At 37.6% G+C, this 16711-nt stretch overlaps 2 protein-coding genes across 2 annotated transcripts in view; both read left to right on the top strand.

Annotated features, from left to right (window-relative positions):
- The window catches only part of LOC150088268 (uncharacterized), a 217289-nt gene extending 203443 nt beyond the window's left edge, over window positions 1-13846 (top strand). The window contains exons 6-8 of the mRNA XM_090370092.1: window positions 378-430; window positions 526-672; window positions 13835-13846. Of these exons, the coding sequence (XP_090226218.1) occupies window positions 378-430; window positions 526-672; window positions 13835-13846 (212 nt within the window). The remainder of the gene's footprint in view (window positions 1-377; window positions 431-525; window positions 673-13834) is intronic.
- Window positions 13847-13949: 103 nt separating this feature from the next.
- The window catches only part of LOC150088267 (centrosomal P4.1-associated protein-like), a 452284-nt gene continuing 449522 nt past the window's right edge, over window positions 13950-16711 (top strand). Inside the window, exon 1 of the mRNA XM_090370091.1 lies at window positions 13950-14128. Within this exon, the coding sequence (XP_090226217.1) occupies window positions 13979-14128 (150 nt within the window). The 5' untranslated portion in view covers window positions 13950-13978. The remainder of the gene's footprint in view (window positions 14129-16711) is intronic.

Genomic DNA, 16711 nt, shown 5'->3' with positions numbered 1-16711 from the left:
TAGATTTACTAGCACCCTTCATCTCCTGTCACATTGAAGGCTGCTTCTATTCCTTCAGCTTCATAATCATTCTTTCAGGCTCTATAATCTTCCCAGAGAAGGGAGATTACATTGTAAAAACAAGAATAAAAAAAGAATAAGAAGAAAGTATTTATATTTCTTATTCACTTTATTTTTATAGCTAACTTAAAGCTTGTCATTCACCCCTTGTAGTTTAGGAAAAGGGTTTGGGTGTGAATCCACTCAAGCAGCATTGATCATCTACTACTTATGATTTTATTTATTATATTTTTTAATAGACTAGCATGATTAAAATGTTTCTGTTTTGATGTAGGCTTATATTTTTTATGTATTTTTCAATGTCTCTTGTATAGAAGATATGAAATCCTTTGAGGAGTACTTAGAACAACAGCTAGAACAAGAAAGAAAGGTAAGAATTAAATCACCATCATTGTCATTTTATTTTATTTTATTTTCTTAATTGGTTGCACTTTAATATTAATATGTTCCAATTCTTATTTTCAGACTCAGTTTAAAAAGAATATTAAATCCAAACGACCATTTCTAAAGAAAAGATCAGGATTGGCAAGATTTCAGCCAAAGACTCGGGTGTGTGATATTTCAGTTGAACATATGGCTACCGATGTTGCAATACAGGAAAAAGCACAGCAGGTAATCTATAAATTAAATATATTGACATAGAAACACATTAACTACACTCCCCACCCCCTTTAGTAGGATGATGTAATAGTGCATTGGGTAGCAGTTTGCCTCCATTACTTCTCTATACGTATTGCTATAGAGTTTACAAGTTCTTAAATGTAGCAAATGTAATATTATACCATTATTCAACAAAAGGTCTTGCAATGTTGTGAAGATGTGTGTGTAATTATATCCAAAGATGTTGTTTGTTTCAGTTCATGCCAGAGATTCTCAATTGCACGAAGTTCTAGGAATAGGATAGAAGTTCGTAAACAAGGGATAATTAACATGTTGTCTCATGTATTTAATTTATTATTTCTAATATTTGCTATGCAATCTGATTTACAACTTTATTCTTCTAGATAGAGGTTCATATTTATTATGTGTGGGATGGTCTTAACTTTACTTATAAAGATTAGTTGCCAATTTTTTTTCTTGTTATGATGATATTTAAGTTGGTGTTATATGTTATTTAGTTTGGGATTGGATTTCACAAGGTAATTTGAATAGTATAAATAATCTGGTTTCTGTTATGAGATTCAGTTAATGTGCAGGTCTTGTATATATATCAAGCTTTAGCTCAAATGTTTTAGTGTAAACTTCCTTCTTCTTCAAACCATTGCTTTGTATACGAGGCCCAAAATTCCCCAAAATGTATTTGTAAAAAAAATTATACTCACCCTGGGTCTTATTTTCCACCGTCACCTTTGAAGTAGTCCCCATGAGGGTGTAAACACTGATCCCAACACTACTCCCATGATTTGAATGCATCCTGAAAGTCCTTTTTTGTCATAGTGTTCAGCACTGCCTGTGATTGGATATCCTCTATGCTGTCAAATCTGCAATCCTTCAGCTTGATTTTCATTCTTGGGAAGAGGAAGAATTTGCAGGGGCTGTCTGGAAAATAAGGGGGTGGGGATGATTGTCATGTTGTATCCCAAAACTGTGCCACTTCTCTGGATGTTTCCTCCTGACGGCTTCCCTTAACCACCACAGGATGTTGCAGTAGAACTTTGTTTACTGGCCAGGAGGAATGAATTCCTTATGGATAATCCCATCAATGTCCAAAAAACAGATCAGCATGGACTTCACATTGCTCCTCACTTGTCAGGCTTTCTTCAGTCAGGGCAAAGATGGGCTCTTGTTACTGCGATGATTGTTTCTTGGTTTCCATATACCCAATTGTCATCACCAGTGACAACCGAAGAAAGGAAGTTTTGATCACTCCTGGCCTGTTTTTGAAGATCTCTTCTAACCTCCATGTGATGCTGCTTTTGGTCTTCACTCAGTAACTGTGGCACAACCTTGGCCACAGTCTTTCTCATGTTCAATTTGTCTAAATCAAATTATTATTTTTAGGCCACCCGAATAATTAAATTCATATATCGTGCTGTATGTCTTATGTCTGTTAATTGCATGTGTTCTATGATATATTTGTCTGTTTAACTGGATGATAAACCCAAGTGTCGGGGGGGGGGGAGGACCTTGCTATCTACGGCTGAGACTGACTAACTCAGCCATGGAGTAAAAAACTCCATTAAAGTTCCTTGCGTTATCGACGGGATTTGAATCTGGGCCTTTTCCACCTGGTGTGGGAAGGACTGTTATGATACCACTTTGCTACCCGCGCAGACCGTTCAACTTGTCTGACAAAATCCATTGTCACATGCCATACGATAGTCCCACAATGCCACAAATATCATGACTGGTCTGCCTGTGGTCTTTACTGATCAACTCCTGAACCTTTGTGACATTTTCCGGGATGGTGTCGATGATGGATGCCCAGAGCGATTGTTATCATCAGCCGACATTCGACCATTTTTGAAATGGTTAAACCAGTAGTAGGTCTGTGTCTGGCCTAAAGCATTGTCACCAAAAGCTTGTTTCAGTTTCTTATGGGTTTCTGCTGCTGCTATATCATTGTTTTGTTTCCTTAAGAAGGAAACAAAACTTGAAAGCATGTTGCTCTCTCTCTCTCACATCTGCCATCGCAACAATGGCAAACTACATGAAACACACTGTAAAAGAGCTGCGCATAAATATTCAGTGACTATCGATCCTGACACCACATGGCACACTGATTCACAAAGGATGCATGCAGTGTTACCTAGCAACACAGGTCCGTACTAGACATAGTTCCTGCGCAACATTCAAATTTCGGGACTTTTGGGTAGCACTTCGTATTTTATGTTGTGACTAGTTATTTTGTTCTAAAATTACCTATCACTGTCAGGGTGAATGTGTATAATTTGTGAGATTTTTTTTTTTTTTATCAGAATCGCAAGCATAAGAGGTACACCGATGAGCCAAAACATTATGACCAGTGAGTCATTATGCAAATTGAAGCAACTGCAGGTGAACTAGGCACATTCGCGGGTTAGGACACAGTATAAAAAGCACCTGATACTGAGCTCCGTCAATCAGTGTTAATCTTGTTCTTCAGATTGGAAAGGCAGTGGACTTAAGCGAGTTTAACCTAGGCCAAATTGTAATGGCAAGACGACTGGGTCAGAGAATATCCGAAATGGCACGGCTGGTGGGGTGCTCACAGTCAGCCGTGGTTAGTACGTACCAAAAGTGGTCCGAGGAGGGAAAACCCAGGAACTGTTGGCGAGGTGTTTGATGACCACGGCTCATCAATGATTGAGGTGAGCAAAGGCTCTCCTGGATGGTACGTGGCAACAGAAGGGTGAGTGTGGTGCAACTAGCCAGTAATTGGAATGCTGGTGATGGGAGTAATGTGTCACAACACACAGTACATCGAACCTGCTGAAAATGGGGCTGCGTAGCTGCAGGCTGCTCCAAGTGACCAATGCTAACCCAGAGCGGCCTGCGACAGTGCCTACAATGGGCACACGAGCATCGAAACTGGACTTTGAGTGATTGGAAGAAGGTTGTCTGGTCCGATGAATTACATTTCCTGTTGCACCATGTGGATGGCAGGGTACGTGTGCATCGTTTACCTGGGGAAGTGATGGCGCCTGGATGCACCGTGGGACAAAAACAAGCCGGTGGTGGCAGTGTTGTGCTTTGGGGCAATGTTCTCCTGGGATACCCTGGGTCCAGTCATCCATGTGCTAGGCACTCTGATGTCTACCACCTACATACCTACTGACAGGACATGGAGCTCTGAATGCAAAGCTACTCGGAATACAGGTAGATCCCACCTGCACTTGAGAGGGGCTGGAGAGCTGACGGCACCTCATGCATGATTGCCAGCTCTATGCCGACCTCTGCAGTACATTCATCACCAAAATACAGTATCTACCATACGGCCAGGAGCACCACATCTTGGACACCAGGGAAGAATATCAGGCTTTTTTCAGTTATGCATTGGCCCTGTTCACAAGACGGAGAGCTCTTATCACAGCGAACCGCAACCAACCACTGACACAATAAGGAAATGAACAAACCTTGAAGGCAATTGTCCCACCAGTCCCCCCCCCATAATCAAGGCACTAAACTCTGAAGTGGACCTAAAGTCGAATCAATGAGAAATGACTCTATAAACAACATTGACGCAAACACCACATGGATGGGAAATGAAACAAGAAAGACCCCACAAATGCCGACAAGCAAACCCGGATCTTTTGTCTGTAAAGACTGCAAAATGGACGGGAACCACCCCATGAATGATCACGCTTCAGTCTTATCTCTCCTGGGAACGGACTAGGACCAGTGGCAGGACCACCAGCAGCTCTGCTGCCAAATGCTATATGGTGAGCTGAATAGGGTACCCTAACCCTATTCATCTTAAATTCCCTATCCAAGGCAGGAGGGAGACGAGACATGCTCTGTTTCCTTCTTCTCCTGCCGACCCATCTCTTCGCCTGGTGAGGCATGGGCCTGCCTCACTGACCACCTGGGGTCGCCTTCTCTATCGTTCCTTGACTTGGCGCATTATGGCCTTAGCTGCCAATGCGCCATTAAAAACCAAACCAAACCAAATCTCTATCGTTCCCATGCTTCTGCCTTTCACTCCCCCCCCCCAGTCTTCAGCCTTTCCCCCACTCTACCTGTATATCTTATCCATGGCAGGGTGGGGAGATAACTCTTCTTCGTCTCCCCCGCCTGCCATCCAAACTTAATGGATGGCAGGTGAGGGATTATCGTCAAATGCGTATATATATATATATATATATTTTTTTTTTTTTTTAGGTCCTAGCCACTGAAATCCCAGGAAAGTAGGTGGCAGGACCTGCCAGAGCAACTTGTCATGATTCTGGACACACCCAGCTAGCCTCCATGTGGCGAGGTATGGGCAACATCAGGCCCCACTAGGGGCCTGGCGGCCAATAAGCCGGACAAACAATGGGCACAACACATCACACTGCACAGACATGGCCCACACACTTTCAAGTCTCTGACTTGACAGTGTACTGTCCTCGATACAGCGAACATATGCGGAGATGGGAGAAATCCCAGGTGCCGTCTGACACAAACATACCTTATATACCTGAACATCATTGCTGACCAGGTACACTCTTTCATGGCAATGGTCTTCCCCTCTGGTGGTGCTGTCTTTCAGTAGGATAATGTGCCATGCCACACTTCCTGGATCGTCCGAGAGTGGTTTGCGGAATAAGAAGAAGACTTCCAGGTATTGCTCTGGCCTCCAAATTCCCCAGAGATCAATCCCATCGAGCATCTGTGGTTTGTGTTGGAACAGGAACTCCGATCTTCGGCGTCTCAACCACGGACCTTACAGGTAATGATCTGCTGGTTATGTGTTGCTACTAGTACCACAAGACACATTTAGAAATCTTGTAGCATCCATGTCTCACCAGGTATGAGCTGTTTTGGCTGCATGTAGAGTACCAACATCATATTAGGTAGGTGGTCATAATATTTTGGCTCATCGGTGTATTAAAATCGTATATGGGGTGAAGGGTGAGAAGGTGATAGAAGATACTTGTTGACATTAGTCTTGAATTTCTGAAGGTTGTAATTATCAGGATATACATTTGAAGTGAGAGATTGTTCCAAAAAACAGAAGTTGAATGAATAAATGTGGAAGATGAAAACTTGGTTCGGTGAGTTTGAAGTTTGACTGTAAAGGATGTTGACTGGTTGCGGCCAATTCAGAAGAACAGTGCCCATAGAAGTATCTATAGAAAAACATGCAAGAGAAACAGAATGTCTATGGGACAGAGTGGAGAGACTTTGTTAGAGATGAATCAATGGGCACTGTTCTTCTGAATTGGCTGCAACCAGTCAACATCCTTTTACATTTCAACTTCAAACTCATAGAACCAACTTTTCTTCTTCCTCATTTATTCATTCAATTTCTGTTTTTGGGAGAGGTTTTGAGGGGACACTGCCTCCAGATATGTGATCAATATTCCAAGGCAGGGTGGATTTTCGATTTATACAGAGTGACAGCTGTTTGGAAGAAAGGCAATGCCGAGCCGAAAAGTAATGCAGATGGAGCAATATTTGAATTTGTGATTATGGCAGAGAGAGAGAGAGAGAGAGTGAGAGAGAGAGAGAGAGAGAGAGAGAGAGAGAGAGAGAGAGATTAGAAGTCAGGGTAATCTCGAATTGAGGTATATGATCTTGCCTAAAAATCAGAGTGTCATTGAAGATAAACATAGGAGCAGAAGAATCTTTTTTGTGAATATAAATTTTAGAAGGATTGAAGTCAACTAAGTTATCTTTTCTCACTGGAGAAAATTGGTAGTGGATGTTTGAGAAGTTAAATCTGTTTGTGTAGGGGAAGGATTCTCAAACTGGAAGGTAAAATGCAATGTCCTATCATCAGCAAAACTGTGGATAGAATTTCTGGTCAGTGGAAGAAGGTCATTAATATACAAGAGGAAAAGAATGAGAGAAAGACCAGGACCCTGGGGAACACCACCATTAGCAGAGAACTTACAAGATAGAGAGCCATCTACCATTACCTGCAGTGAGCAGTTACAAAGAAAACTGGATATCCAATTACAAAAACAGTTGGCAAACCATGAGATGGAAGCTTATTTAGAAGACCTTTAAGCTAAACTTAATCAAATGCCTTTGAAATGTCAAAAGCAGCTGCTTGAGTTCCCCCCTACTTCCACATTGAATTTGTTCATAGATGGGTAACATAAGCCAGAATATCACCAGTGGATGAATAGTGATGGAATCCATACTGGCGATCATTGATCAGATGGAATGTTTCTAAATAGTTTAAAGAGTTGGCAATGGGATCATAAATGGATGGGAGGGATTTTTCAACCTTTTTAGGAACTGGCTGGATATGAGCCAATTTCCAAGCAGAAGGGAAAACAGTTTTGGAATAAGAAAGTGAAAATAGGTGGCACAGAACAAGTGTAAGCTCATGAGCAGAGGTTTTGAGAACAAGTGGAGAAATACCATCAGAACCTGGAGGTTTCTTGGCATCAAGGTTATTCAAAATCCTTCTGACATCCTTTTGACAGAAGACCACAGGAGGCATTGATGGAGTATACTGGGGATGGTATGTGGTGTGTTTACCAAGATCATCAATACGTGAGTTAGAAGAAAAGTAGGATGCTAGCATGGTAGCTTTATCTTTGATTTGTGCGTGTGTGTGTGGCAATAGAACCATATGGTTTTGATAGAGGTGGGAATATAGATTGGGCAAAAGTTGTGGCCAATAGCTTTGGCAAGAGACCACAATGCTCAACTATAATTTGGACAAGAGGCAAATTCTCTATTCTTAGCCAATTTGAAATTTAGTTTCGACTGATTAATAAGTGCTTATGACTGTTGTGAGCTTAGGTGTAGACAGAAAATGAAGCTGGAGGTTTGGATACAAACCACTCATGATATGTAATGTTGTTATCATGAACAGCTTTAGCACATTTATTGGAAACCCAAGATTTAGATAAAGGACAAGATTTTAAGTTGGAGTGTGGAGTAAAGCATTTCATCCCTACAAGAATAATTTCAATGATAAGAATTGAGCACACATTGTCATCAGAATATTTAAAACAGAAATCCAACCAAGGAAAAGAAGAGATGAAATATAACAGATCATTCTATTTTCAATTCTTTTAATTCCAGACAACACGCGGTTGAGAATGGCCACAAGATAAAGTTTCCATTGCAAAAGAGACTGTCTCTTCTTGTGAGCTGAGGTGCTTAGAAGGATTGTTTATGAGAAAATATCAATCATGATGGCTACATGGTTAGGATTGTCTGGTATTCTGGAAGATAAATGAACAATCTCTGCGAGTTCATTAGTAATTGCAACAGCCTCAGCTTCTTGACCAGCTGGGTCTGTGTGACTAGATAATTGAATCCAGTTGGAGTTGTGAACATTAAAATCACAAGGAATATTAGTTCACTGCTTGGAAAGTGACTGGAGAGAGTTAAATTTCAAAGATAGGAAGTCAAAGAGTTACTAGTGATTAGTGGAGATGGAAGAACGTGGAGATGGAAGCCAAAGAAGATCAAAAAGTAGGAGATTTTGAATTACTAGGTCACTGACAGGTAATATCAGAGTGGAGATATGCACAAGTACCACCTTTCAAGCAAAAGGAATCATACAACAAATAATTTGGGCAATTGAGACAGGCAGTGGTTGAATCAACTGATGATTGGGATTCTGTCTGAAAGAGTACATGGGGTTTTGCAGACTGTAAGTCGAAATGAACATAATTGAGATTTGACTGAGACCACGTATATTTGTGAAACGAACAAGGAAGTGTTTGGGGGGTTTTAGATCTTTTTGCCGAGATGAACTTGGCTTGCATTGATGGCAAGATTGAGGGAGGGGGAGACAAGAGTTGCCATGAAAACCTTTGTTACAACATTATTCCTTTACTTTATTATTATTCATGTATGGAGGAAACTTCATATATGAATAATAATATATAATAATACACCTAATTCTGTTTTTACACGATAGATACGTTCCTGAAAAATATGGAGGTTTTATGTGTAAAAAAAGACATTGTATTTATGGAAGAAAAGAAGATTGGTTCTGGATCTAAAAAATCAGTAAAAATAATAAAAAAAAAACACATAAAAATATTTGTTTTAAGCTTATTGTTTTATTTCAACAAAATACACATGTAATAATATGTAATGAAAATGTATTAAAGCAAATTTGTATGCATATGAAATGAAAAAAATTCTTCATGAACAAAAAAAATCTGTTTTACCCATAACAAGATTTTATTCATTTTCACTTTCTGATAATAAACGGCGCATACGTTTGCATACGACTGGAATATCACTGCTATCACTAAAAATGTTGTGGACATCGTCTTCTTCCTCTATTAATCAAATTCTTTCTGTGATCTCTTGAGCAAAATCAGCATTAGTCTTTTCTGGTGGTGATGTTTCACCGGTTTTATGAACGAACTCAGTTATTAATCGTTGTGTTTGTGTTTTGGTTAGGCCGTTATATAACAGCTACCATCTCCTTTCTGCTTACTTGGGGATTTAATGCTCATCATCCAATGTTGGGATCTTCAACAATTGACAAGAGAGGCAAGTTTAATGGAATCCTTTCTTGATTCTTATCAGCTTACCCTTTTGAACACTGGTGAACCTACCTAAATTCATTTTTTGACAGGATTCATGAGTGCAATAGACCTGTGAATCTGTTCTTCCTCCATATATAGTGTTATGGAGTGGTCTTTTCTTGAAAATCCACTAAACAGTGATCACCTGCTGATTCTCAGCAAGCTGTAAACACAGGCAAACTTTCCTTCACTGTTTTGCTCCACTTGGAAACGTTGTAGGGTACACTGAAATGAATATGCAAAATAATCCAGTTAGATGATAAAATAATCCAATCCAAACCCGTAGACAATGTCACAGAACATGTAACTAACCACTTGGAAACGTTGTAGGGTACACTGAAATGAATATGCAAAATAATCCAGTTAGATGATAAAATAATCCAATCCAAACCCATAGACAATGTCACAGAACATGTAACTAATCAACTGTTACAAGCTGTTACCTCTGCAATACCAAAATCTTTACTGGGAAACGGAAACACAGTAATTACTGGTGCAATCAAGATTGTACACACGACAAACAGGACAAAAATAGAGCTCGGAATTTATTTCGTAAATTCCTCACAACTAGTAACCTAATTAACTTCAAAAGACTGAAAGCCATGCTCTGCCAAATAAGAAGTAAAGCAAAAAAAGATGCCTGGATTAGCTTTTCCTCAAGTATAAACAAGGACATGGACTGCAGAATTATCTGGAGGAAAATACAAATGCTTAATGGAAAACATGTTCAGTCCCCAGCTACAATAGTATATTGGGAAGGGAAGGAGTTGTTATCACCGGGAGAAATAGCAAATGCTTTAGTGGAATCATTTGACAGTATATCAGCATTAGCCATCTACAACCCAACCTTTAAATGAATTAAAGAAACTGCAGAGCAGCATAAGATTAATTTTTCCACGATAGTTTCACACCCATACTACCAGCCATTCACATTAACAGAACATTTAGGGGCGCTCAATAAAACATCCAATAGTGCTGCCGGTCCAGATGGGATCTACTGTATACATCCACTCCCCAACTTACGTAAGAGTTGCATTCCTCGGAACACTATGAAAGTCGAATTTTACATAAGTCAGAATTTCCCTAAATGCTTATGCAGCACTCACAACTATGCTCACTGAATTTGATTGAAGCAAAAAAGAAATGTTTGACGAACGTATAAATAGAATTATTTATTCAATTCTTTTTATCTCATGTGCAAGAAAAATTACAAAAGTGTACAAAATTACAAAAATTTCAAAATTATAAAATTACGAAAAGAGAGAGGAGACAGGCATAATTGTCAGCAAGTTTTACCTTTCGACCATCATTGCCAGAATTAACTCTCCAGCTGATAAGCATGCCACTACGAAAGTTAAGGGATGTGGAGATTTAGGTGTGGTTTTTTTCCAACGCATCACAAAATTTCTCTGTAACTGCAGAATCTGCATTAGCGACTTCATTGCATACTTAATATTTTGGAAACCAGCGAAATGCTTGAACCTATTAAACCACATGTTGCTTGCTATGGTGAATCCCAAGCCACACTTGGCTTAGGCTTCACCATACTTATCCTTAATATCTTCATAAATACTTCTTGCTTTAGCTTGAATGGCCATTGGACTCATCTGATTTTCCATCCATATTATTAATAGACTTTCCATCGTCGATATAGTACCTGAACACTGTTTTGTGATCACTGTTGATCATAAATGCGTTGATCCTTTAACATGTTCTTTTTATATGCACACTGTTTTTTATTTGCACACAAAAATTTGAAAATTTTATAATTTTGAAATTTTTGTTATTTTGTACATTTTTGTAATTTTTTTTGCGCATGAGATAAAAAGAATTGAATAAATAATTCTATTTATATGTTCGTCAAACATTTCTTTTTTGCTTCAATCAAATTCAGTGAGCATAGTTGTGAAATAGTATTCACTGTTGAAGCAGCTAGACCTAATTCCGTGCAATACATGACAAACTTTGTCCTTCTCCATATTTCTTAATTAATCATTTTCATTTCTAAATAAATTTTGTTTCGTTTCCTAGCACTGCCAGCACTTGCACTTTTTGTTGGTCCCTTTCCCTTCACCATTGTAACAAGTAAATAGGAATGGAAGAGAAGATTCTGAAAATTTATTTATGTTTTTTATATGACTGAAGATTTCAGTGAAGGGGAACTCATTTCGCCATAATACCATGACACAAAAACCCACAAAATTCCAGTTATATGTATTATTAGAAATACAATAAGATCGAGTTTACTACCCATTTGTAATAGATTGCACTAACCGGAAGGTGCAAATTGTTTTTATTGTTTTATGGTAGTGACCTCCAGAAATGTGTTTTAGAAAAATAGTACAAGGGTGTTCAAAAATGACAGCTCCAAATTAGATAATGGCTGTTGGTGCAGCAGCAGTTTCTTCCACTTTCTTAATAGCTGCATCTCTTTCTACTGAATGTAGTATCTATACCGCAGAATTACTTGCAATAAAACTGGCTCTAGATAGCAACCATATCAAACAATCTCTGATATATACAGATCCGTTAAGTGCAATCACCGCCATTCAATCTACCTTTTCTCTCTCTCATCCCATTCTTAAAGAGATCCGGTCTAAATTATTTTACCATCAAACAGTCAACGACAAAGTTACCTTCTGCTGGATTCTTGGTCATGTCGGTGTTCCAGGTAATGAACATGCAGATGACGCTGCTAAACATCCCGACTTTGGATCTTACAGTCATCTGAAAGTTCTTTACAGTGTGACTACAAATCCATTATTAAAAAAACATGTAGAAAACAATGGTCTCACCTCTGGCAAACTCAAATCACTAATAAACTGTTGCAGATAAAAAAGAGCTACAACTGTGGACATCTAGTTTTAGAAGAAGTAGGCAGCAAGAAGCTATTCTGGCAAGGCTCTGTATTGGTCATTCACATCCAACTCACCTGTATTTGCTTTTGGGAGAGACTCCTCAGTGTTTCTTTTGCCAGTCGCACTTAACAATAATACATATTCTCACTGAATGTCCTCAACTTTCATCTGTCCAAAAATCCAGCTTTAGTCCCCCCTCCAACTTGCAGAGTTTGAGGAACTGTTTAAGTATCTAAAATTTGTATAATAATATCTAATCATAATACAGTAAACCCCCGCTATTCGCGGGGGTTACGTTCCTGAGAAATGCCGCGAATACCGAAAACGCGAATACTGAGTTATGGCTCCCATAGTAATAAAGGGGTTCCGTTCCAAAGTATGAAATGTATAAGAAAAACTAGTCTAAAATTTTGTCTATGTATGTATTATACGTACCTTCATAATATGAATATGTACATAGACAGTACATAGTGAAATGCAAGCATATGGCATCGAAATGAAAATAAGAAACAATTTAATATTAAATGTAATATTTATTAGAAATTTCAAACAAATCTTTCAAACCAGCGTCCTTGCTAGCTAAAAAACCTATCCCGCCAGTGCTATCACCAGTTTCGCTAAAGTGTTGATAAGGAGTTTTGCGTTTTCATGAATGATGAGTGAATTTAACGGAATTTTATTTTGAGTTCGGTCTTCTATCCACAGATTTAAAGCTTTTTCCATTTTTTCTAATTTAACATCACGAGTTACAGAGCAAATTTTTGAAGCGATTAGCGCGTTTTCACGGACACTACGGCGGATTTTTTCTTCCGCTTGATTGATCGTACCGTTGACTCATTGATTTTATAACGTTTTGCCACTGAGGAAACACTTTCACCATTAGAAATTTTATCTAATAACTCAATTTTATTTGCTAATGTCATCACCTTCTTTGATATTTTCACATTTCTCTTGTTATTCGTAGTCATATTTTTGTAGGGGTTAGAAAGAACTTGTCCACAATAAAGTCACTTTCTTCCGTTAACACACTCGAAAAAGTCTGTTTTACACTGCAAAACGGTAGATTTATCACTTTTGTAAGCATATCAATTTATAAATTGATAAATTTATTCAATTTATAAGCATATAAATTAAAAGCAAACGACGAAACCTTCCATAACAAGCGCATAACACATATTGAACAAGGATTAGCGAGAAACATTCACGCTCGCGATTTTGTCACCCCTTTCCCCCACCCACTGAGCCCTGTTTTGACCGGGAAAGATAATTTTAGCCACGCCCATGTTTTTTTATGGTGGAAAATATTCACGGCGCTTTAAAATTCACATTTTTTAGGTTTCATTTTATATTAAATCGGCGATCGCGAATATGCGAAACCGCGAATACAGATACCGCGTATAGCGGGGGTTTACTGTAATGTGAAATCAGAAACCTCAAATACAACAACAGCTCCTAAATGTTTTCTCCATCTTTTTTATGAAAAAAGATGTACAAAATGTAGGTGAAAAATCAAAGGCAGAAAAATCCATGGTGTTTTAAAGTTTGAAAGCACACTATATGAATAAACAATCCAGTGTCTGTATCTTAATACAAGACACATTTTCAGTGAAATTTAATTTCAGTTCCATAGCCTGAATTTAACAAAATCTGTTGCTTTCCTCATGCTTCTACTCCTTTTTACGATAAGTTTCTCTTTTCTGAAAAGAAATGCTTAGCAGTTTTGACATTTCATTATGCTAATCGATTTTTTGTGTAAAGCATATAATTCATATTTTTTGACAGTTTATCTTGTAATAGTAACTTTAAATCCTCTTTCCTCTTCCAATATGATAGGCAGCAGAATTAAAGAAAGAAACATATAAACAAATTGTAAATTCAAAGCCAGCAACTTGGCCAAAGAAAGTGCATTATTCCGATTTAAAAGAAATGAAATCGTCTCCAGTTTGTTGTGTAGATGAAATAACTGTGAAGCTTAAAGAAAACAGAAAGAGTGAAAATATTGGTAATTTATTGAGTGATGTCCTTGGTGATGCCTCCTTTTTTAAAAAATTGGAAGGTTCTAAGCAAAACAGAAAGGTTAGTAATTATTTTTGTTAAAATGAATCTATTGAGATGAGTAATATTTTTAATGGCCTTTTTTAAAAACCATTATTTTGTTGAAATTAAATTAATTGCAGCAAGTAATTCTCTTACACTTGTGTTGTGAAACCATTACAAACTCTGAGTTAAAGAGTAAGCATTAGTTTACTCTTTACCAGTGATGGCTCATGGGGGCGAAAAATAATAGCTATTATTACCTGATTTCAGCAATTTTTTTTCATCAACTCCATCCATGCAATTAAAACTCTCAGTATATTTTAACAGAGTTGTTTACTCTGCTTTCGTTGATTTAAAATTTCAGAAATTTCTCTTAGTTACTGAGAAAACATCAAAAATAATGGATTAAATAAGAAATGCTACTAAGCTTTTTGAGAAAACATGAACCCTGTTGGAGAGAGAGAGAGAGAGAGAGAGAGAGAGAGAGAGAGAGACCCACCCAGACTAAGCTGGCTTTGGAAAGAGCTATCTCATTTTAGCATTAGAATTAGCAGTACCAAACAACACAAGAAAGCATGCTTATATAGCTTCATCAAAAAAAAAAAAAAAAAAAAAAAACCAACAACAACGACACCTCCTATTTTACCTATTCATTTCCCCCATTAGTTATTAGTTTGTCTGGTTCTTCCGTGAATTTCTTTATGCCATCAATTTCCACAACAGATGAAATTTTGTTCCAGCAATCAATCATCCATGTTTAAAGGGAAACCTGCATATCTATTCCAGTGACGGCTTGTGACTTTGATGTTTGGAGGTGCTACATCTTAAAGTTACATTAAATTGCCTTGGTTATAAGACTTGTAGACATACACAGTAATAATAATGAGCAAGTTCAAAATTCTACAAAACATTAACTAGACATTTACCATTAACTGACTTGAACTTTTATTTAAAAACAAAATCCATTTTTCAGTTTTTATTTGTTGAAAATAGATTAATAACTTTTTCATTCAAGTTTGGTGCACTGTTGACCAAGCTTTTCTCTATTGAAAGCATTGCTTGAGTGTTTAGCCTTTCCTGATTCATAGTGTTCCTTAAAAATGTTTTTACCCTTTTTAATGTCGAATGGCAGCATTCAGGCTCTGAAGCAGTCATTGGAATGGTCAAAAGAACTTTTATGAGTTTTGTAAGTTCACCAAGAACTTCAGCTAGATTATTTTCTGAGATAAATTTTAGCATCAGTTAATTTGCAATAATTGTGTAGATCATGTCTACTGTAGAAAACTTGTAATTCCGTAAGAAATTTTTCTCTTTCAATCATGGGATATGCCTCAATAGTCTCCTACACCTCTTCCTTTGGCATTTTTGTCCGAAAAATAACAAAGTTCTCCTTATTAAACAATTTAGCAGCAATTAATTGCTTTGTAAATTAATTTGATTATAAATAACATCTACGTGGTGAGGGCATTTGCTTATAAATAACTTCCACGTGAGGCATTATCTGATCGAAACATTCTAACCAGAACTTGAATTTTTCATTACTCAAGATGGACAAAATTCCAGTTGCTTCTGATATTGTCTTATCTGTGTTTGCTGTCGCTTGTAGTTCCTCCATGCACTTTTTTAAGGATTCAAAATTTTTATTCTATTTTAGCCTGAACTCCCTTTTTCTTGCCTTTCATCACACTTGCACCATCAAATGTCTGAGCAACCAATTTTTGAGTATTTCCTTCAAGGATTATGTCTAACTGATGTAGAATGCACTTCGATATTCCATCTGCCTTTTTGCTTTTCCGGAGTGAAAAAACCCCAAAAGTGCTTAAAAATGTCTCCACCATTCAGTTCATATCTCAGAACAATTACCATTTTTATATGTTCTGAAACATCTGTTTTGTCATCAGCCCTGACAGCAACGAATGATGCTTCTTTAATTTCTCTTTTTATTTCATCCCGGCATATTTTCAGCAAACAGTGAAAGATATCATTCTGAATGGTTTTTGAAATGCTGCATTACTTTCTAAGTGGTTCTTTAAATTGGATCTTGTACAGGTGAATGTACAGGTGAAATTTATTAATCCTCTGAATACTTCTGAATTTTTAGAATCATCTTTTTCATCATGTCCATGTAAAGGAGTTTCAAACTGTCCACAAAATTTAATGCAGTCTATTATTATTAATACCTCATGATTCTTGGTAACTTTTCTGTTTTTTTTGCAGATTGAAAGTTGGTATGCCTCACTAAGCTGTTCTTTAATATTTACGCTAATATTTCAATATCGCTTTTAGCCATATTGAAATCACATTATCGATATGTTTCTTCGAACTCTCATGTTTTAGAGTTTTTTTCTTTTATTCTGTTTATGTTTGTAAAGCCACTTGTTGTACACGTTAAGTTACCTCCAAACAGTAGCGCGCCTCCGTAGCCAGGTGGGAAGGAGCAGCAGTGCGTAGCACATGCTTCTTGATTAGACCGGGGTTCGAGCCCGTCACCACCAAATACGGAGTATGCGGAAAGGTCAAGGAATGACCACCGCATATCCCGGAGCAATATGGCCTTAGTTGCTAATGCTCCAAATAACAACAACAACAACCTCCAAACAGTAAATATGGAAAACAAAACAA

The sequence above is a fragment of the Mastigoproctus giganteus genome, chromosome 3 (genome assembly GCF_048544385.1).
Source record: "Mastigoproctus giganteus isolate SK-2022 chromosome 3, ASM4854438v1, whole genome shotgun sequence".
Lineage (NCBI taxonomy): Eukaryota > Metazoa > Arthropoda > Arachnida > Uropygi > Thelyphonidae > Mastigoproctus > Mastigoproctus giganteus.
The sequence above is the reverse complement of the archived record's forward strand: the minus strand, read 5'-3'. Positions and strand labels throughout refer to the sequence as shown.